Raw genomic sequence first — 22708 nt, 5'->3', positions numbered from 1 at the left:
CCTCAGTATTTATTGGTTTTTTTTGATGAAAAAACAATTTTAAATAGCTATTACTCATAATTTTAAATAGCTATTCTCTCAAAACTTGCACTTAGAGGCTTGCAAGTTAACACCGGCTTAAGATTTTGTCTGGAAACAGAACTATTTGGAACTACACTGGGAACATCCCACTCAAACGTCCTACCACATCAAGGAAGCCAGTACAGAATACACATTACACAGTAATCAAACACATTAAAGCTGTGAAGGAAAACAACTGTGCTTTGTAATGCCAGAATACCACCAACAAAGTGTCAGGTTAGTCAGCCGTAGCAGTAAAAATACAGAGTTGCCAAATACAACTCACGCATACGTACATTGAGGAGCTTCAACTGACACAACCACATCACCCATGGATTACACTTTTTCACTCGCCTAAACTATACCAGTGGAAGTTTCATGTGTAGCAAAGCTGTGATCACACATTCTGCTTCAAAAGTCCTAGCGAAGGAATTACTTATAGGCACAAAACTGATCATAGACAAAAGCCTTTGTGAAAGACCTTAAGACCTTAGAATGCAACTATTTTATTTTTCATTGCATTTGATTTATTTCTATTATAGTTTAATCTTTTTTTTTACACTTCTTGAAATCTAAAAGCTTTCTGAGTTACTCTAGCATTTAATCATTGATTTTTACTATGAACTATTTAAGATCATACATAATTATATCTGAAATATGAATACAAAATACACGCAAGTGATTCACTAGCTTCTATTTCCTCTCAAAAATAAAGATTTGTTCATTATGCAAAACAAAACCAAGAAAAAACACCACCTCCTTCAGGAAAAAAAAAATCTAAACAAATTTTATGCAAAATTATACAAAATATACATTATTTTAATCACTATTTCAATTTTTCTGCAGTGAATGCAATGATTCCAAAATAGCTTACATACAAAGCAGTACAGAATTTGTCCTGGAAAGCAGAAATCGTATTTAAAAGATCCTAATCAAAATAAGAGTGGATGAACCTGCTGCTTCTTAAACAAAACAAAACAAAAGTATCCTTAAATAACAGTGAGACTTATCTTCTATTAAAGTACAGTTGCCTACATCAAACTGCAAAGGGACAGACACAAATGCCTTTATCAGGATCACAAGATCACAGTGCAAGTTATGTTGAATTTATCACAGTAACAATGAACTAGAAGCAAACAAATGGGCACACATGCAGGCTTTGAAACTATCTATTAAAATTGTCAGTTCTCATCTTAATTAAGCATCATAAATCAAACCAGCTACAAAGCAGAGTCTCATATTGCTGGAATCTGCAAGAACCTGTTTTCAGATAAATACTATTATGCTAGTTGAAATTCTGGCTTGAAACCCTTACAAAAACACTTTACATGGTTAACAATACATTTTTCATTCTGTTTTGTTCTCTGCAATTTTATGAATTCTTTTCAATTATTAAAGTATAAAATGTTCAATAGGATCCTTCTTTTCTACTGTAATACTTTGTATTGGCAATTATGAAGTGAAAATAACAGCAGAAGCAATGGATTTGCAGACCTTATTTTTCCAAATTCTTAATCTAAACCTTAATAATCTGACAAACTTAAGACAAGCCATCAATTTTCCTCCTTTTAAGGTTACCTACCAAGTATATTATTTTGCAACTAGCCTCTAGACATATATATGCTAAGAACAAGAAAGCTACAAGAAATAAAATAAACACAATACTTATAATGACCATACCTAGTAATAAGAACCGCATTATCATGGTGGGCAATCCCATTTTCTGGAATGGTGTTTCCATCACTTTGGTGAGAGAGAATGGATTTCTGCCACTTACAGAAGCTATCGAGGGACTTGTCTGCATGGTGGTTTATCTCCAAGTTTGGCTGCAATACAACATGCATACCAGAAATGTTCCAAACAAATTACTAAGGTCAGTTGTTAAGCCTTTTGAAAACTAAAATGGGACTATAATTAGAAGCAGTGGTTTCTAGGAATAAAATCTTCTTGCCAAATTTTATTTCTGTAAAATCTGACCCCAAGTTCAGCTGTGTATTACTGAACCATCATTCTTTCTGCTCCGACTTTAATAATCATTTTGTCAATACAGAAAAAAAAATCAAAATACAGATCTAAAAATAAAACTGACATCCCCGAAGGTGTAATAATAGTCACCTGAAGTAAGAATACATATCTTTGAGATGATACGCGAGGAATATTCCTTTGAACTGCTTCATCTTGATTAAAGTAGTGAAAAATTACGTGATAGGTTTTGTACTCAGAGGCAGCCACTTCAAGCTATTAATTAAATAACTCTACATTATATAATAATGTAATTTGTATTTCACAGGTATAAAGCTTAGCACAACAGCTCTTACCTGATCTTCAGTGAGGACAATCAAACGTGTCACTATAATATTCACAACGTTTCCTAGACTGGAATCACGATAAAGTTTGGCAACCTGACCTCCAGAAAATAAGAAAAGGCACAAAGTCAGACAAGAAACACTACTTGCTTTCTAAAAGGTTAAAAATTAACCCAATTTCCTCATGTAGTTCCATAATGTAAAGTACCATTGTCACCTAAATACAAGTTATTTTTTGACCAAAAAATGACCATTCAGTTAAAAAAAACCCTTTTTGAACCACACTTTTAAGCTGAAACTGTTTATACCTTGTTTCATAATTCATCCAGCACAATGAGCCTTTAGAGTGTCCATGTAAGCAGAATAGAACTGTATAATCTGAATGTAATTATTTGAATTCAAAATTAAAGACAACTTTTAAAAGTGATCACAACATACTTCTTGACATTTTCCCAAAATGCTAAGATTTCCAATATTTAAACTATACATTTCTGTAAGCTAGTACTGATATTAAAGCATCATTCACGGCAATAAATAAACACTTGACAAGTCCATTATCATTTCAGTACATAGGTATTGGTACGAGCACAGAGAAGGATGAAACTTACAATATTCATTACACTCAGAATGTAGTGTTCAATGTCTTTGCGACCATGGTATCCCACCATCATTTTGTCTGCTACTACCAGCGTTTCCACAAACCGCTCAAGGCTTACAGATCTCTTCTGTCGACTATGACTACTTAGTGTGCCATTGACTGGAAGCGAGGCTGGAAAAGCAGATGCATCATTCATCCACCAAGGTTTGCTGCTTCTTGTGAGGTCTTCTAGGAACCAAAACAATTAAATACTTGAGAGGGAGTCACTAGTAAAACTCATTCAAATGCAGCTGGTTTATGTTGAGATTGCCATCTCCAAGTTTCTAGCAAGGAAGTCTTTCTTGAGGCAAATAGAAATTAAATTTCTTTATTTTCCAAATTATCTTTAACTAACTTATATAATGGAAAGCCAACTTTGAGAACCAATGATCTCAACTCTCCTTAAATTTGAATTAGGATAATAAACAAAAATCCTTTCTTAATAAATCTGATTTTGCACATTCATGTTACTATTAAAGATTAGTTATAATTAACCACAAGAACACGTCAGAATTTTAAGAATAAGAACAAGACAGCTGTAACCCCTGGAAAAAAAATACTAGAAACCAAAAATTCAAAATTAATGTAAAAGTTATCAAAATTTACTAAGGAATTAAACATGTTCATAAAACACTAAAAAGCTTTTCCCCTACTACAAAAGTCTGTAATTTTTAGGCAATTAGGCTTACATGCCTAAAATGAATATATTTTCTCTTCAGAAATTTATCAGATTATATTTTATCTACCTTGTGAATTAACTGTAACAGAAAGTTTTAAATGGTCCAACATGGGGCAATTGCCATAGTTATCTCAACACAAATTTCAGTTCAAATATGTTGATTCTTGTTTTTCTTTCAGGTAAATATATAGAAAAATATTTCTTGTGTGCAAGACATAAATTATTAAAAATCCAAAGAGCTGTAATTATCGGCAAAACAAACATTACACGATGACTTTGAATTCTAATTCCTGTCCTCAGGCCAAAATTTAATCCATCCTTACCTACAAAGGAAGAGAAGGGTGGATTCAATTTTTTGGCTTTTTTAATGTGTATCGTATATCCCTTTTCCACAAGAGCCAGCAAAGATCTCAAGCTAAAGTTTAGCAAAGTATATTGTTAGTCTGGTTTTATCTGAGTAGGATTTCAAAACAGCTAAGTTATTCTTGGTATTTACAGATGAGCACAAGAACATTAATAGATACATTTATAGCTGTCTGAACAGAACTGCTCAAATGAGCAATGTTCTTGCATCATTACCTCTACTAAAACAGGGTCAGCTAAGGATGAGTAGAGATAGAACCAGTACCTCCCATAAGAAAACCAATGCTTTATGCAAGTTAGCTAAGCACACTGATTTCAAAGAGGAAAAACTACACCACAAAGAATGTATGCTCAGGTCAAAACCAGGAATACAAACCTTCAGTATTCCCACTGTTGCAGAGTTTCATAATTTTTGAGGCTACAGTATTGGCTCTAAAAGGCGCATATTTTAGAAAAGTCAAAAAATTTAAGTAAACCTGGTAGTTACAAAAACACCAGTAACAAAATGGTCCTTACTCTCCAATGGTTATAATTCATTCTAAAAAAGCCCTGTGCAAAGTATTAAAGCCTGGTTTGGATGCTATAATGACTACTAAGGTTTCTCCTCTTTTTCACCTCTATTCTAGAAAATTCAAAGCTGCTTGCACTGTTCAAAGATTTTCATCACACTTAAATAGTGTCTTAGAAATGTCTGGAATTTTCTCTGACAGCTATTGTACTAATTTTTTTAAAAATTCATTCTTTTTCAAATAACAAATGCTGATGGTTTCTGATGCTCTTGGAGTGCTAAAAGTATTTTAGAAAGTACTGCTTCCACATTAATTCAAAATTTTCACTCAAAATGCAGACTATTCTAAAGTTTTAAAAACTACTGATTTCAAACATAAAACTTTCAGAGGAAAAAAAAAAAGATTTTGGAATCATCTTCATACTGTCTTTCAAACAAAGGTCACAGAGGACTCCATAAGAACAACCATATCTCATTTTCTTATCAGATGAGAAGCTTAGGCTTCAGCTGATCTCAAAATTATATAAATGCTTAAATATATCAATAAATGAAGATATATTACTTATTTAGTGAGAATAGCTATGTGGCAACTTACATCATTCTTTCACCATATTCATAAGTGAAAAAAGAAAAAATTAAACTCCATTAACATTGAACATAATTATACGTAAGTAAAAAAAAAAAAAAAAAAGGAAAAATAAATGGAAAAATAAAGAAAAAAAATCCACAGAAAAATACCATAATTGATCCCAAAACAGTTATTGCAGAAATGTGAAATTAGGTTTTAAACTGCAACTGAAAAGAAATCCAAACCCATATAGACACAGAGTTCACAACTACTGTACACAAGTTTTCCTAAGACAGTCATCTAAGATATTGGGTAGTGGTCAAGGTAGAAAGAAAGAAAGAAAGAAGCACAAATAGAAAAATATCTCAAAATGCAATAACAAACTTCTTATGTCAGATGCAGCTATGAAAATATTTCATTTTAAAACAAAACATTATGCTGGTTTTTTCCTAAATATTCTAGCACCATTATTTCATGCTTCTAACAAGCTTTTATTCCATATTTTAGAATATACCAACTGTAGAGTCTGAGACAAGTGAAATCACTACATAAATCAAAAAATAGTAGAACTACCCAGAAATAATCTGCCACTCTGCAGCTTTCATATGTCAATTTCTGTTGTTTCTCAATCCTATACAAATGCAGCAAATTGCAAAATAATCCAGTGGTCTCAAACCCCATTGAAGCAATTGGAATTTGGCAGTGGAAAACTTCTTGCCAAAGCCTTAGTGATTTCAGCTATATTTAATAAAACATAATTAATTGGTGACAATACATACATGAAACACAACTTTAACATATTGTATTTCGAACATTTTTATGTTTAAATGCTTAAAACCTAATTTAAATTATGAAAATGTATCCTGTGCTCTCATCTGATTCTCCATGCCTCTCCAATTCTCCTCTTGTATTAGCTACCATAATTCTACCATTGATTATGAAGTTGCCCATCACTTAGTCATCGCAGTCAATTCTGATCATGCTTTCACCAAATTCTGTGCTCCACTTTCTATTCTATTATGGTTGTTTTTCTCAGAAAGGTCAGAAACTACACTCCCCTTGTCACTATCAACACTTCAAAATCCTGACTATTTCCCTGATGGAGAAGAAGTGCAAAATAAACTAGGTTTCAGTATGGGAAACTTGACAATGAATAGTGGCACAGTTTCTCAAGCAGATTCCTCCCTGCATGGAATGCTAGGAAAACTGTTCTGAAGGTAAAGTTAAAATCAGTCTCCAGACAAAATAAATCATATACTGCCAAAAGGTATTTAGAGCTTTGTGATGTTTGCATTTTAAAACACAAAACTGGACCGTTCAAAACTTCCAAAACCAGTCAAATTCCCTAAACATCACTGAATACCTGGCTTTAATCCTTGGGTGTGAAAGCTGCAAAACTGAAAATTAATATTTTACTTTATTTTTTAGCTGTTCTTTTTTCAGTGGTTTTTTTTTTGGTATTTCAGGATGCTTTGTATGCCATTTCGCTTTAAGATAAAGCTGCAACAGTGATCAGAAAATGAGTTTAAAAGGCTTTGGTACCCATGAGGGTAAGACAGAATGTCATCTGGAAAAGCAAGACCTTGCAGTCTTGGCAGACAGTGAATTTTTTTAGACATTTTAATGGAGTGGAAATAGTATACAGAACAACAGGAAAAGGAGAAACTGAGATGAATGAGCATCATAATATTCTCAGGCTTGTAAAAAACAGTGCTTTAGTACTTCAATAATTAAGGACTTCAGGCTGTGAAAGCTGAGAGAATGCACAGGAGCTTCCAAGAAAAAAGGTACCCTCAGTTATACTAAGTAATAAATGCTAAATATTATACCATGTTTTGCAAAAAATCATACAAGATGTATAGCTCCGATCAACCTGTGATCCATGTAACAGACACCACCAGAATAACTGAACACAACCTTGTTGGCTTGGAGCAGAATTACTCTAGAAGACAAGATCCAACAGAGGCCAATATCCTTTCTTTTTGTAGGGATATAATAATGGTAAAAATTACATGTCCTTACATTTCAAAACCTTCCACTTATTTCAAGCGGCTTAAGTGACAGCTCTCCCAGCAAAATGAACATATACTAGTACCCTTATTTTACAATCATTTAGCAGGCAGTAACATTTAAGAGCTTTGTTTGCAATATTACAAGCATGTATATTGAATAATGCCCTCAAACTAAAAGAGAAATTACACATATGAAGTCTGACATTCCATAAACACAATTAACTGAAACACTCAAGAAAAAGCTACCTCCTAAGAATGGGATTTTGCAGACAATCTGTACTGTAAGCTTAGACAGCTGGTGCCACTAAACATTATAAACTCCAAAATAAGCTAAAATAAATTATATCAATGAACTATGATATTATTTTATTTTAAGATTAGTTATTGTGAGTCTGCCCCACGTACTGAATCTCATGGAACACAACTGCCTAGGACTGAACTTTTAAGAATAAGCTATTACTGAAATATAAACAATTGACAAGGTTAAAACACTTTTCTAGCATGTCAAAAATTACTTTTGTGCTCTAAAAGAACTTCTCAGATTTACTCCATGCTGTCTTCTAGAAGTGAGTTTTCAGTTTAATCAAGGTTTATGTTAGAGTACTTGAAACGTATATCCGTAGAGGTTAAAACTTCTTTATGAAGAAAATATCACTCCATCAAAACTATATAATCCTGCCCATAAGGCACAGGTAAATCACAATCTTGACTATAATGGAATAATGTTAACCAAGTGGACCAAAAATCAGTACCAAAACACTATAAACCTCTGTAAACAAGAAAGATGTGGACTCAGTTCCAAATGTATTGATAATCATATTTATTGCATATAGAGTTTCTTCAAATGAGATTGAACACATACTACACACTGAGCTGTAATACGCAGTCCTTCAAGCATGCTTTCTGTTGGGAAATTAAGTACATTTATACACATTTTGAGGAAGCCTGTGCTCATTTCTACCACTGTACACAATGTAGGCACAAAACAAGACTTACTCCTGCTGTCTTAGTAGAAATACACTATAGTCTCAATCTGAAAAAAAAGAAAAATCAAAACTACTTTTCAACAAGACATTACATCATCCAGAAGGAAGATTCTCATAGCTACATTCTTCACTATGTCTTAAATGTGAAACAAGCAAGATCTTAAAATACATCTCAAGTTACCATTTTTTAAAAGGAATGACATTTATTCTTGTTTACCTGAGACTCCACAGTGACTGTGATCATAGAGGTGCTGCTGGTGCATGGTAGATTTTTTGTATATAACATGAGGATGACCATTCTCGTAATTATAGTTACTAGAATCTTCTGTTATATTTCTTAAAGGCTCAATAAAATACTCATCATCTTCTGTAGCAATGACTCCATGCTTAAAGAAGCAAATAAGAAAACAAAAGCTTACAATAGACAATATGGAACCACTATCACAAAACTTAACTTTAAAAAACATTCTCTGTGAAGAAATCCACAGCTAGAAGCTAACACATAAAACAGTGCATGAGCCAGCTCTCATCTGCTGACTTAGTATGAGCAGAGTAGGTGCCTATAAGCAATACAGTGAGAAAAAATAAAACTATCATTGTCCTATTTGTGGAGAACTTTCACCTTTTTTTTGGTAGATGCAGTAAAAAAAAGCAAGAGATAGTCTCAGAATATTACAAATAATCTCTTCACAGAGATGTTCTGAAATGACATAATTCATATCCATTAAAAATTACACCAAGCCAAAATGGCCTTGCTCTAATGCTAAGTCCAATATCCCTCTGTGATGCCGCACTGCTAGATGCTTAAAGCCAAATACTTCAAAGACAAACACCATGAAGGATTAATTTTAGAACACATATTCAAAGAAATCATTTTTATTTTACATCCAGACACAATCCCAAAACTCAGCAAGTTAATAGAAATCAAATTATTTATATTAACTTAAGTTACAATGTCTACAAAGCATTTATTCCATAAAAACTGTTGCCATAACTCTAGCAAACAAGAGTTATTGAAGACTATACACTAGACCTCATTCTCCATAACAAATGAATATTTTTTTCCTCATACTGCAGCGCAGAATAGCAGATACTCTATTCTCATAACTTTCACATTTGTGAACTCAGCTTCTTCCAAACAGGAAGTGGTTTATGGAAGAAAAGGGAGATTTCAGGCCAACTATGCAATTTCCTGAACCTTCAGCAATTAAAACTGAACTTTAGCAGAAAATCCAGGTTTTGGATCCTTTCAGATATAGAAATATTGGGGAATAAGCCCTGACAGACTTCTACACCAATGTTCGCTAAATAAAAAATTCTGAGACCCATATGTAGAAAATTCTGAATGTACAAACTTTCTACACAGGGAAGAGCTACTCATCAGACAGAAGAAGCCTAGAAGCAAGAATTTTTACATTCATATCCTGACTTGAGGAATCACAAATTTCCACCACACCTTTTACCTGTAAAACAAGTACTACACATGAATCTTTTTTTAAGGCCTCTGTGATCAGTGATAAGAGCACTTGCTCCATATCTGCTCTAAAAATCATAAAGCTGTTTTCAAAAATCAGAGCTTGTCTTTGTACTCTTGGTCAAAGCTCTTGTCCTGCTACTGTTTTGTACATGAAATGCCTACTGATCTTCTCTTCTGAAACAACAAAATAAAACTTACAAAATAAAATATCCTATGTAATAAACCAGAAACAAGTGTTTTCCAAATAGAACTCTTTTATAAATGGTGAAAATATATGTATGAACAGACTGCAGCTTTCAATTACTCCTTCATTACATTGTGAATGCAAAAATAAGTGTTCCTCTTCAGTGGTATTTTTCGTTACGAACTCAATTATTAACTCAGAAGGCAACATCAGGGTCTAAATTCACCTGGAAGATGGCAGTATCAAATTCCTCTTACAATGCCTTCTTGTAACTTGAAGTCTAAGATTTTACTAGAAAATAAATAATTTACTGGTATACTGCTGCTTAAACAGTATTGAAAATATAAAACAAACTGAAAGTGGGCTTGCCAGATGTGCAGAAAGAACCTTGACAGTTTGGACTGCATCCAGTCTGCATGTCAGACATCTGGGTTCAAGTGAATCCTGAGCCATTGTAAGCTCTGGTATTATGTTCCCACAGGAAGAGAGTCCTGCGGAGTGGTTCTGGCCAACACCATCAGGCTGTCTGCCTCAAGCCAAGCCTGAGAAGACAGAGATACCATCCAATCTGTGGCACTGTCTCTGAGACAGAGTGAGTCCTAATTTAAATTCCTCCAGAGCATACATCCTTCCCGTCTATACTCAAGTCCAGCCATGTTTGCAAGTCTAAGCATAAATGAGATAATTATATCAGATACTGAAACTGATAATTTTAAGTGGCAAGACTACATCGGCAGAGCTAAGTCAATTCAAATAGCATAAACTCTTAATTGCAGCACTAATTCTCTATACAAATTGCATATTTGCTCCTGCAAATAACTAAAGAATATCTGCAAGCAATAGTCACAGCTCCTTCAGGTACCAGCAGTGAAAACAGTAAGGACAGCATCACCACTTTTTCCAATGCCTAGCTGATATCTGATCTCATTTGCCTAAATGCTATGGTGCTTAAGAAAAGACATTTTAATAATGCTTAGTTAATGAACTACAAATAAATTTTAACATAGATCTACAAGCAGGAAGTGAAAACATGTGTGGTCAGTTGCTTCTATCAGACAAGTGATTAAATTAGCACTGGAAACACAATGACCCTGCATATGCCCTTCACATAAGCCTGGCATAGGTAGACTATTTTAAGCCTAACAGTATTTTTGCTTGCAAACAAAATTGTTCTTCCAGTGCTAAATTGATGCAACCAGTCTCAATGAATCACAGTGATTCAACAGTGAAATGACTGATTTTTAAGAAGCACTCTAAATACTGCAACTAAAAAGTACCTTGGTGATGGCCAGCATATGTTCTAAGTTTCAAAAATTCATTTGGCTAGAGATACTGGCATTGTTTATGTATTCAGCAATGCCTGATTAATACATAGTGGGAGTACACTATTATATCCAAACCAACATTCTAAATACCAGCTTTGTTTTATAATCCACTATCTGAGGAAAACAAAACTTCATTTGAAAAAGGAGTTTGAAATAATGCCCATTAAAAGCATTAAAATGAATTAATTTTAATTTTCTTTTTAAGTGTTGCTATTGTATTTTAACAGTTCATAAATTAAACTTCTGCTCCAAAGCACAGAAATATCATTAAGACATTAAGAATGACCAGAAAAGGTTTTGACATAATACCATGGATATAAGAAACAAGCTGAATGCACCAAGTATGTTACTACAAGGAACATTCCCAAGATTATTATCTAAAACAGATTGTTTGAGGTCCTGTGTTATCCAATCCCACTACAGACTGCCAACTCATGCTAACATATACAAGGTCTGGTTCCAGCAGTTTGACATGCTCAGACAAATCTGTGAATCCACATGGAGTTCCCCCTGAATTTGTGAAAAAGAATCTTCTTCTGTCAGGCTGTCCAGCCAGGGCCTTAACCTCCTTCAGATGGGGGACATCCATCAGTTGCAAAAACAAACTGAATTATGGGGAACAAGTAAGCACATGCCTTTTCCACACAGCCCTATATTTTCACAATTTTTCCACACCTTGCATCTCTTTAGGCTTTATGTTTATCCATCTTTAATATAAAGTACTAGTAATGGAAACTTCTGAAAACAAGTCAATGTTGTTCAATATGTCAACAGCTAGCTATACACCATGATTTTATGACTGAGGAAAAAGATTTCATTAACCTACTGTGCTCTCAAAGATGAAAAAAACAGTGATCTGGCCTGAGACAGCACATCATGGAATCTAACAAAAAACCTTAAAACTAGGATAGGGACAGCTTGTATATAATTTTCTGAATACTGAGGGACTGCAAAAACATATGACCATCAAAGACAGCCATAAAGACCCTGATACAGAATTATTTCACATACAGTAAAAATACCATAGTTTATGTAAATTATGATCTATAAAAGTAGATGTATTCTTTAGAGTAAAAATGGCTTTCAAATGAACTCATTCTTAAGAAAAATATTAGTAATTTATAAATATATGTATTTAGGAATAAATGAAGCAAACATTAAGTCTTCCAGCAAAATAATTCCCCACTGAAAAAGTAAGCTCATGCTCTTAAGCTAGTCACCTACCTGTGCCTTCTTTATAATTTCTGTTTGGATGGAGGTAACTGTGCTGTCCAGCACAAACATTATGCAATGCATGAACTTCATATATATGGAAATACTACATGTTTTACATTAACCATTTACTTGGGACCACAGTAGCCTCAAAATAGTTCCTACTACAGACCTTTTCAGGCCAAAATTACAAGATTTTCTACCATGCAAAACTTGTTTGAGCACTCAGTTAAGAGCTTTGGCACCTGGCAGAGGACAAAGATAAGCCAAAATTCAAAAAGTTTGGGTTTTGCTTGATTCCATTACTGAAGGCTCCAGAACTTCTCTGAGATTTGCTCCTCCCAGACTCAGTCAAACTCCATTCCCCCAAGGTGAGTTCTTCACTCTTCAGCTATTCTACCACCATTTCTTTTCCTCTATCCTTTGGTATGAAATAGTCAGCTTAGAAAATGCCTCAGTCCGGCTGCCTTGTACCCAACATCTAAAATCCCTAAAACCCTGCTTATTGTAGGCTCTTTCATGATACACCCAACCTGCAATCCACCCACAAGTGTTGCATCCACTACAGTAACCATGAGTTTGGAAGCCAGCAACCCTGTGGACAAGACCTTCAATTTCCTCACGTGAATGCTCACTGGATTATAGAGCTTTACTCACAAATTCAGACAATTTATAGCAAAGTCAGGGCCCAGCAGATGGAAGCTGCTGGACTGAAACTTCAGTAAGTAGCAGCCTGTAATTCTAAGGCTCTTGGTAATGAGAAAGATAGACGGAGAGGCTGAAACAAGAAACAGTGATAGGAAAATCAGCTGATTGCCTGTCACTTTTATTATAATGAAACTGAGAAAAAGTCCTCCTCACATTTATCTCAAATGCAAGTGTTCTTCAAAGACATAAAACATATGTTATTTAAATCATGTTCTCACATAACCACTCTGAATAACTAATAAGAATAATTCAAGACATTCAATAAGGGGAAGAAACTTGACCTATTTGTCAACAGTGAAACCTAACAGAACAACCAGAATAAATTCATTGCATACATTTTGTTTATGAGAAACATTCACTATTAAATATTACTTACTGCCTGCTTAAGAGGTAAAGAGTTAAACTTACAATGACTGGCTTTAATACAGATGTTAAACAAGGACTATTAGACTATGATTGGCAGTCATTTACAGACCAGCAGTCAAACTGGAAAATATAACAAATGCCTTAAGCACAATGCATTCTGAGCTATTGCTAACTCTAAAACAAGTAATATTGTCTTCAATACTCACTGCCAATCGCTTTACTAAACATGTTCTAACCAGCAGCTGTATAACAAAACATTCATTAGTAGGAATCATCATTTTAAAATAACTTTGTGATGCATTTATCTGAATGGAGTGGTAACTCCCATACACTGTGCTCTGGAAGGCACTGCCAACACTGAAGAGTAGTAGAGGATAGTACCAAGTCAAGACTACTGCTGCACCCTCTGCAGGATTCATGCCTCTGAGACAGAGCCACGTGTCTCCCTGCTGATGTTTCTGGAGCAACACAGGAGCCTCACATGCTTGCGACCAATCTTCCTAAGAGATGCAGTGCACACCTGGTACGTGAAGTCCCAAGTAAAGAGACATGACCATGAAGAATTTGTGTGCCCAAAGTCTAGATATAAGGCTGCCTTAACACCTGAAAGACACACATAAGGACAACCACAACCACTGAGGATGATGATTTAACTGGGAAACACTCTACACAGAAGTTAACTTACAAACACAAAGTTAACATACTGACACCTAGAACGACAGGCAGCCTCACTCCAGCAAAACAGACAGCCTGAGGGCAAAGGGAAAACATCCGAAATGTCACCTCAGGGTGCTGGGCACAGAAGAAAAAAAAAAACCAATATTCTGCTTCCTCGTGACATCCTCCATGCTTTTTTAGAAGAAAAGAAGTGCCATAAGGAGCAACAGATGGGAAAAGATGATAGGAAAATACATGAACCAAACTGTAATACTACACTCAATGGAACACCATGTTAACTCCATTCATCTGAAAGTGTTCACTTAGCACTGGAAATCCCCATTAAATATTTTTCTTCAGGAGCACTCTGAAATGTTAAACTAGCCTGCATCAGGCATATCACAAGTAGTTGGGTGTAATGCAACCTATCTAGGTCTGAAACAGATGGCTTTTTTTTGAAAGTAACATCTCAAGAGGTATTGTTCAATAGCACTTCCAAGGACAAAAGGGAATTAGTCTAGCAAGCCTGTGTAATTTTTTTTTAACTTAGCAATTAGTTAGATCAGCCTATTCCTAACAAGATTGACCAGCATTCTACCATAATAAAAACCACAATGAGAAACCATAATGTAGTATATTTTTACTACAGAAAACACTGGCTCTTGATTTAACGTTTCATAGTCATGCCTTTCTGTTTTAGTATTTTGTTACTCAATAGTTTGCTTTTTTACTTGTTTGTGTTCATTTTCTAATTTCTTTTTCCATGCATGTATTACGGTCATGTGATCACAAGATCACCAGTACGAGAAGAGATGAGAATAAATTAGGTAAGAACTTCTAATTTTACTTCTAAATGCAAAAGTTTATGATTTGTAAACAAAATCTTTCTGGTCAAAAAAGTTATATAATTACTTTCCGATGCTGTTACTTGTTAAAGACTTTTCACATTTTGAATTCACAGCAATGATGATGTCTACACCAAGCAACCCTTCTTTTATTCACTTAGTTTTTAAACCCAAATACTCGAAGTCAGTGGGTGTTCAGTCCAATCAACATCTCTCTGTAGAGATTCAGTACCCCGGAGGATCCACTGTTTCCTCCTCCCTGTCCCTTCAGCTTGGAAGCCTCTTATAACTGTAAAGATCTCAGCACAGACATAATCCTGCAACCCCAGCACAGACACCATAAACACTACAGAGGTTGCCTACTAGAAGACTACAGAACTGAGTCTCAGTTATATATATTAAGCTTGAGAAACTGACACCTATTTCTCCCCAGGACCTAGATCAGGTTTTAGGGGTTTTCTGCACCTTCCTGTCTACTTGCTTCCCACAGGGACTCAAAAAACTGCAAGATAACCCAGTTTAATTCTTCTTCTGTAATTTAAAAGGGACAAGCACACTATTATACTATAACATGTAATGTGGACTTACCAGACCATTGCAGTTGCTTAAGGCCACTTTACTTGTACTGTGTTGGTCTTGCAAATATCCTGTGTAATGACAGTGGTCTAAGAAATCATGCTTCCATTGCGGTCCATCTTTCCCCCAGTACTCTACTGTAAAATGTCTGGATACCAAATCTGTGTTGAGAGTCAGGTTTAAATGAAAGTGCTTGCCATAGGCAGAAAGTTTAAAAAATAATTTAGATGCTGCCAGTTCTTGGTCATAAGGGTCTGTGCTCCTCCTCCTTCTTGAGGGTTTAGGATTTTTCACAGTAAAGCTGAGGAAGGCTCCATTTTGATCAACCCTTATTGGGATTGTTAGTTGGTAGTGTTCAAGGTAAGACAGGAATTCCTCTTTGTAATCAATCACAAGGTAAGACAGTCCAGGGAGTGGGCATAGAAGAGAAGAAAATATAACAGGAAACAACAAGTAGTAGCATAAACATAGACCATTTGGGGTAAATTTCATCACTCTCATGAGTAAAAGTCACCTTCAGGTAAGCGCACAATGCAGCATTTTACAAAATAAAATAAAACATTATTTTCTTTCTTTGTAAGTCAAGAAAATGTGTTTGATTTCCTATTATTTTGCTTATCACTTTGGAAATAGCAAAGTTGTTTAATACCTATCTTTTCCTATTTACGAAAAATATGTAAATAACTGGGTCTGGTAAGAAGGGCATATTTTTCCCAGTGCTACCATTCAAAGAAAAAAGCTAGAAAATCCACTTGCAAGAATACAAACAGTAGTAATGAAAAGGATTATATTGTAAAAACAAGATTAGATTCTTACTTCCTAGTCTAAAAGCATGTTAATTTTATCATGGCAAGTCTCTCAAATATTATCAAGTACATTTTACAAGATTTAATTTGCAAGGCTTTCCTACAGTTAAAAGTAGACAGAGAGAAATTAGAACAAGAAAATTTTATCTGTATGACAATTAATCATGATAAAACTAAGAGCAGAGACCAGATGAGCTCATGAATTATATAAACATGGTTTAGAAAATATTACACAAACACAACGCAAAAATACATGCTTCTTGCCAGCTGCAGAGATCAGACCCCTACCTTGAGAACTGTATGAAAGCCTGCTGTTACTGAGAAATTCCGACGAAACCATGACTAGGCTCAAAATCCATGTCCACGTCTTCCAAAAAATTTCCATAATTTAGAAAAAACAGAAAGTTTTTTTTTCTTTCTCCTTGGAGAGCTACCTGTGTGCTATAGAGTTAACTTCACTCCAGAATCGCACCATAACAGGTATATTTATTTTATACTACTTTCAAATTAACTATAGGATGTTCTACTTTCTGGACAGGTACTTTCTTCTATAGCTGCAGTCATTTTCTTAATTCAAAGCAAGTATTTGTAAGATTCCTTAAGATATGAGACAGATGTTAGATTGGACAGTTACTGAAATTGTTCCATTTCTTTTCCTGAAAAACAGAAGAATATGAGTCAAGGCAAATTCTTTCTATTAAAACAGATCTATGCTGCAAAATATTAAGCCATGACAGTGAATTACACAGGGCAATATTTTGAAATAATATTCAGTATCAATTTTATGGTCACATCCAAGGTCACAATCTTACAGAAAGAAAAAAGCAGAAAAAGAGTTACCATTAACCTTGAAAAGCAGATCCATACAGTCTGTGATGCACTTATTAACTTCATGTCATTTTTATGCATTCTTACACCCATTTAGTGAGCTACCTTGTAGCTCAAATACTGTGTTCAGATTTGTTCCATCTATAATCAATGCTACACACTCATTGATTTCAACTGTTAATAACACATCCCAGTATACTGGTAGATAAAGGAAGAACCTGGAAAGGAATCCAGAGTACAGTTATCTGATCTTTCTGAAGCATGTATTTTGTTATTAGTAGGGCCAGGGTTCTGCTTATGCAGGCAGAATTCTCATTCACTTAGACAGGAATGCTGCATGTTAGAATACTAAAGAACAAATTTCAGTATCTAAAGCTATGCATCCAGACACTCCAATATTTCAAATATTTGTTGTCAGGGGTTTTTTTTTTGTTTGTTTTTTTGTTTTTGTTTTTTTTTTCATTTACAACACTATTGCAACAACAGTTTTTACTATTTTTTACTAGAGCTGCAGCTCTAGGAGTAGCCAGGGATTAAATGGAAGATCCATGCAGTCAACTAACAATCCAGTACCATGGGATACCAAACTATGTGTTGTGTCAGCTGGTATTCATCAGTCCACTTAAACACTCTCAGCACACCTGTGCACAAACTCTGCTGAAGCAGACAATGGAGAAACAGAACACCTAAGAAGGGGAGCTTGTTTAAAAACCAATTTCCACAAGCATACACAGTCACACATGCACCAGATAAATCTGCCTTTCTAAAATTCTGGGAATGATGATACATTCATTCAGACAGGTAATACAGCTGCAGCTAATGGATTACTTATGAAGACTTTATAAAGAGCTGTAACATAAAATATTAAGAAAAAATCATCACCCAAATCCTATTTACCAACATTACTATGAATATTTAGATAACAGCCAGTTTCAAACCCAGCTAATTACTAATGTGCAAATGAGGTTAATCTGACCTTTTAAAAATATTTCAAGGCAGCAAGCAGGATTTATTCAGGTTTGTAAAGAGACTAAAAGATACTTTGCAAACATGCTTTGTGCTTAGTAGTATTTTTTTCCTGGGGAAGCATAAAGATTTTGTGATGCCATGCACATGTGGCAAGGCCTCAAAACACATTAATAAAAAAGCTCAAAGCTCTCTGTTTCCTTTGCTATGTAGAACCTTTATTTCCTAGCTAATATTTACTTACAGTTCCTTGATTTTTGCAAGTTTTGAAGATACATAATTAACCCCATACTCTTTCAGCTACATTAATACAATAAGTAATGTGCCTTATTTCTAATCTGAGAATGTACAGTTTCACATTCTTGTCACTGAATCTTGCTTTATCCCCATTTGCTAATGAGCTGGTTTCTTTTCCTTGTGTGCACAGTTATAATCTGATACAAGCATCTCTGGACACTTCCTGATAAGCAGCTCAACCTATTTGGTTTATCTCATTCTGTATAATCCAGTTTCCAGATGACTGAATACTTTTGCAGTCTTTCTCTGAATTGCTTCCAATTCGCCAGCATCCCTTTTTATCTGCAGACACTGGAACTGGGAACTGTAGTCCAGTAATGGCTTGTTACCACCATATATAGAGGTAATATTGCCTTACAGCTTCTACTTAGCCAAAATATCCTAACAGGGAGTTCATGTTCAGACTGTTAGGCTGATAAAAAGTTATCCTAAAATTAGGATCTCCTGATGCTGCAGTACCTAGGGAGCTAGATAGGTCAGAATACTGGATATAATTTAACAGTACCCATTATTTAGTACCATTATTTATTATTTACCCACCAATGGCCCACATGATGGACCATAACCATATGTTAGTCAACAGTGTCAGTCACTGATGCCTAGTGTTCTTGCAGAGGTCTCTGAAGTGGTCTCCCTCATTTCAAGACCAATCAAGGATTGGTTCACACAAGACAAATCTCTTTTCATATCAAACTTTCTGAAAGATTCAGCAGAATTTTTTACCTCTTCTTGTAAATATTTATTGCCAGCTTGACCATGGATACAAGATGACCATATGAAATTATATTAATGTTTCCAATTAAAGAGTGGTAATGGATGTGAATAAAAGCACTCAGGTAACTTCAAGATAAAATACTCTAAGTATGGCATTTGGTAGGAACATCAAAGTCTGGACTCTATCCCCCTTTTGTTTTATTTGCACCTTCTTTGGCAGCCTATTTTCATGGCAGCCTGTAGATTGTTGTTAAGATGCAAAATTTGGTCAATACTAAGCTTACAACAAGAAACTTCTAGTGTATCGTGTGGTGAACTACACACTCACCCACTGGTTAATGTAGGTGTGGCTCCGTGTCCTCAACCACCACCTAAAACCACAGATCCCATCTAACTCTAAGAGCTCTGCCAAACAGGAAAGTAATGTTTTCTGATGCCAGTGATGAAACAGCTGCATGGCACTGGCATTTCTGTGAAGGCATGGGTAACCATGGCAGTCAGTGGTGTCATGAAGTTCCCACTCAGTGACACTCAGTGAGGAGAAAAAATGTCACAGTTACTGGAGCACAAGTCCTGTGTGAGGTGGATGAGAGAGCTGGGGGTGTTTAGCCTGGAGAAAAGGCAGCATAGGGATGACCTTATCATTCTTTACAATTAAAAGTGTAGCCAGGTGGGGGTCGGTCTCTTCTCCCAGGCAAAAAGTGACAGGAGAGAAGCTGCAGCAGGGGTAGTTTAGGCTGGACATAAGGAAGAATATCACAGAAAGGGTGATCAGACATTAGATGGGGGTGCTCAGAAAGGTGGTTGTCACGGTCGCTGGAGGTGTTTAAGGACAGCCTGGATGGCACTGGTCTAGTGCCATGGTCTAGTTGACAGGGTAGCGTTTAGTCATAGGCTGGACTCAATAACCTTAGAAGTCCTCTTCAACCTATATGATTCCGTGACAAAGTGGACTATGAAGAGGCGACTAGCCAAACAGCTCAGAGCAGTCACCATGGGAGCCTCCATCTAAACAATGGTGCCTTGGGCAACTCAGGCATCACTTAACCTGAAGGCAGCTCAAGTTTTACGACAGGGCAGCATGTCAGACTGATGTCCCAAGACAACCGCCACACCAGGGGCGCCCACCGCAGAACCGATGGCGGCCGTCGGCGGCCGAGGTGCCACAAAACACAGGCCACCGCACCGCCCGACGGCAGAGCCCAGACCGCCGCTACGCCTCGGGGCGGGGTCGAGGAGAGCGACGACCGGGAAAGGGACCCGGCGCTCCGGCGGGCGGGACAGGGGGCTGTCCTCCACGCCCCCGCCCCGGCGGCTCGGCCCCGCCGCCTTCCCGCCCTCCGCGGCCGGGCCGTGCGGGCGGCGGGAGCCCGCGGTGAGGCGCGGGCAGGGGCGGCCGTGCGCCCGCCCGGCACTACGAGTGGTTGCTAAGGAAATGGGGAGGGCAGCGGGAGGGGACGGGCATCAATCACACAAATTCAATTACAGGTATCGCGGCTGGCTGTGAAAAACTTCGCAGGGCTTCAAAAGCCGGGGATTAGCCGTGCCCCCGGGAGCTTCCCCAGGCGAGAACTGCGACGCGCAGACCGCGCCGGGAAGAGCTCGGTGAAAAAGAAGGGGGGCCGGGAGTGGCGGGGAGAGGGACACGTACAAAGGGAAAAGATCGAGCCCTCCTCCCCGGGAATTAACCAGAAGCGTGAGGAGTAAAACTACTGCTGTGCGGGCCCCGACGTACGACGGGGCCGCCACCATATGAACCGCCCCCGCCAGCCCCAGGCTCCCCGCCGGCCGTGCCGAGGGGGTAGCTGTCACTGCACCTACCGAAAAAGCAATACCCACCCCCCCAAAAGGAAAAGTCAACAGGCTAGGAAAATACACGGCTACACACACAGTTAAACACGTACACACATGCACATTATCTGTACACGTCTGCACACAGAGAGTTAAAAACACTGGTACTGAAGAAAATTGGAAGTCACCAGACACACATCCCTCAAAAAAAAAAAAAAAATTCAGAAGGGAAAAAAAAAAAATCCGTCCTCCCTAGAGAGGCTGAAGGGGAGAGTCTGGTTGCTGTGGTGGAGCTGATCCTAAAGTTAACTTTCAGCAGCCCATTTCCAGACAGCAGCGCTGAATCTATTTGGATAAAACGCGTGTGACCCAGACACTTGGCGTTTGGCCCAAACGCGTTGCACCGGCAGCCCAAATAAAAACAAGAGTCTGACTCTCTCCCTCTCTCTCCCTTCTCTCTTGTACAACAATGAAAGAAAGTAGTGAAGACAAAATCCGCACACACATCGCCGGGGAGCGAGAGCCCACTTACCTCCTCCCACCAAACAAAGTCCCTTTGAACCCTGGGCGACTGCGGAGACAGACATACACCGACAAACGCGAGTCCGCGGGGTTAAGAGTCTGGCAAATCCCAAGCGGCTCGAAGTAAATCAAAACCACACGCTTCCATCTTCCTGATGAGCCCAGCGAGAGCCCGACATCCCCGCCAGCATCGCTGCGGGACGGCGGCCGCGCCGACCCTCCAAGCCCCGGTACAAAGTGTGCACTTGTCTGACCGCGGCAGCGGACACCGCCGGACACGGCGCGGCCGAGAGCCGGGCGTCCTCAACTCAGCAGCAATCCGGAATAGCCCTGGGTTGTCGCTGGGGCTTGGGGGCTGTTTGGTTTTCATCTGTTGTTTGGTTTTGGTTTGGTTTCTGCTTCTATCAACGACTTAGTATTCGAAGTATAAAAAAATCTTTTTAAAAGTGCACTATTCAAGATGGTACTTCATCAATCACCTCTCTAATCGGTTGAAAAATTCTCGCAACCCCTTCCCCCATCTCAAGGTTTCTCTCTGAAATTACTCCAAATGCACCTCGCCTAATGCAATATAAATCTCCCCCCACTCCCCAAAGCCCTGCACGCACCATTATTCGGGACACAAGAAAAGCAAAAAGTTTCATTGAATAGCGTGAAATCTTCCTTACCGTTTTCATCTTCAATTTCTGATATAAAGTAAGTTTCAAACAATAGAGATTGCACAGGACGATTCCCGTATTCCTCTCTGCTTTTCCCCTCTGTGCAAGCAACCATCAGGGTTCTATTCTCCAACAGAATAAAATTCTCTAGCCTTCCTAAAGGGGTTTTTAGAAAACGGGTTGGCTTGGCAGGAGGAAGGATGCCATCAATTCACCGAAGCTATCACCCTGCTCATTTTGTCTTTCCAACAAAAAAGGGGGGGAGAGGAGGAAGGAGGGAAAAACAGGCTTATATTGGGGTGGGGGTGGGTGCCCTCCTCTTGAGGAGCCTCCTCTGTGCAAAATACCATGTGAATATCATCTGAGTTGGGGTGGGATGGGATGGGATGGGATGGGATGAGTTGGGATGGGAACACACTGGAGTGATGGGATGGGATAATGGGATGGATGGGATAACGGGATGGGATGGGATGGGATGGGATAACGGGATGGGATAACGGGATGGGATAAGACGGAATAATGGGATGGGAAAATGGGATGGGAATGCACTGGGATAATGGGGTGGGATGGGATGGGATGGGATGGGATGGGATGGGATGGGATGGGATGGGATGGCATGATGGGATGATTTGGGATGGGATGGGATGATGGGACAG

The 22708-nt window shown here is 37.6% G+C and overlaps 1 protein-coding gene across 1 annotated transcript in view; it reads right to left on the bottom strand.

Annotated features, from left to right (window-relative positions):
• The window catches only part of ADAMTS6 (ADAM metallopeptidase with thrombospondin type 1 motif 6), a 140367-nt gene extending 118106 nt beyond the window's left edge, over window positions 1-22261 (bottom strand). The window contains exons 1-7 of the mRNA XM_041470766.1: window positions 22062-22261; window positions 16564-16931; window positions 15482-15846; window positions 8337-8505; window positions 2975-3189; window positions 2379-2462; window positions 1741-1886 (exon numbers count right to left, since the gene is read on the bottom strand). Of these exons, the coding sequence (XP_041326700.1) occupies window positions 1741-1886; window positions 2379-2462; window positions 2975-3189; window positions 8337-8505; window positions 15482-15846; window positions 16564-16660 (1076 nt within the window). The 5' untranslated portion in view covers window positions 16661-16931; window positions 22062-22261. The remainder of the gene's footprint in view (window positions 1-1740; window positions 1887-2378; window positions 2463-2974; window positions 3190-8336; window positions 8506-15481; window positions 15847-16563; window positions 16932-22061) is intronic.
• Between the last annotated feature and the right edge of the window lie 447 nt (window positions 22262-22708).

Source organism: Pyrgilauda ruficollis, unplaced genomic scaffold (genome assembly GCF_017590135.1).
Source record: "Pyrgilauda ruficollis isolate IOZ18807 unplaced genomic scaffold, ASM1759013v1 scaffold25, whole genome shotgun sequence".
NCBI classification, from domain to species: Eukaryota; Metazoa; Chordata; class Aves; order Passeriformes; family Passeridae; genus Pyrgilauda; species Pyrgilauda ruficollis.
The sequence above is the reverse complement of the archived record's forward strand: the minus strand, read 5'-3'. Positions and strand labels throughout refer to the sequence as shown.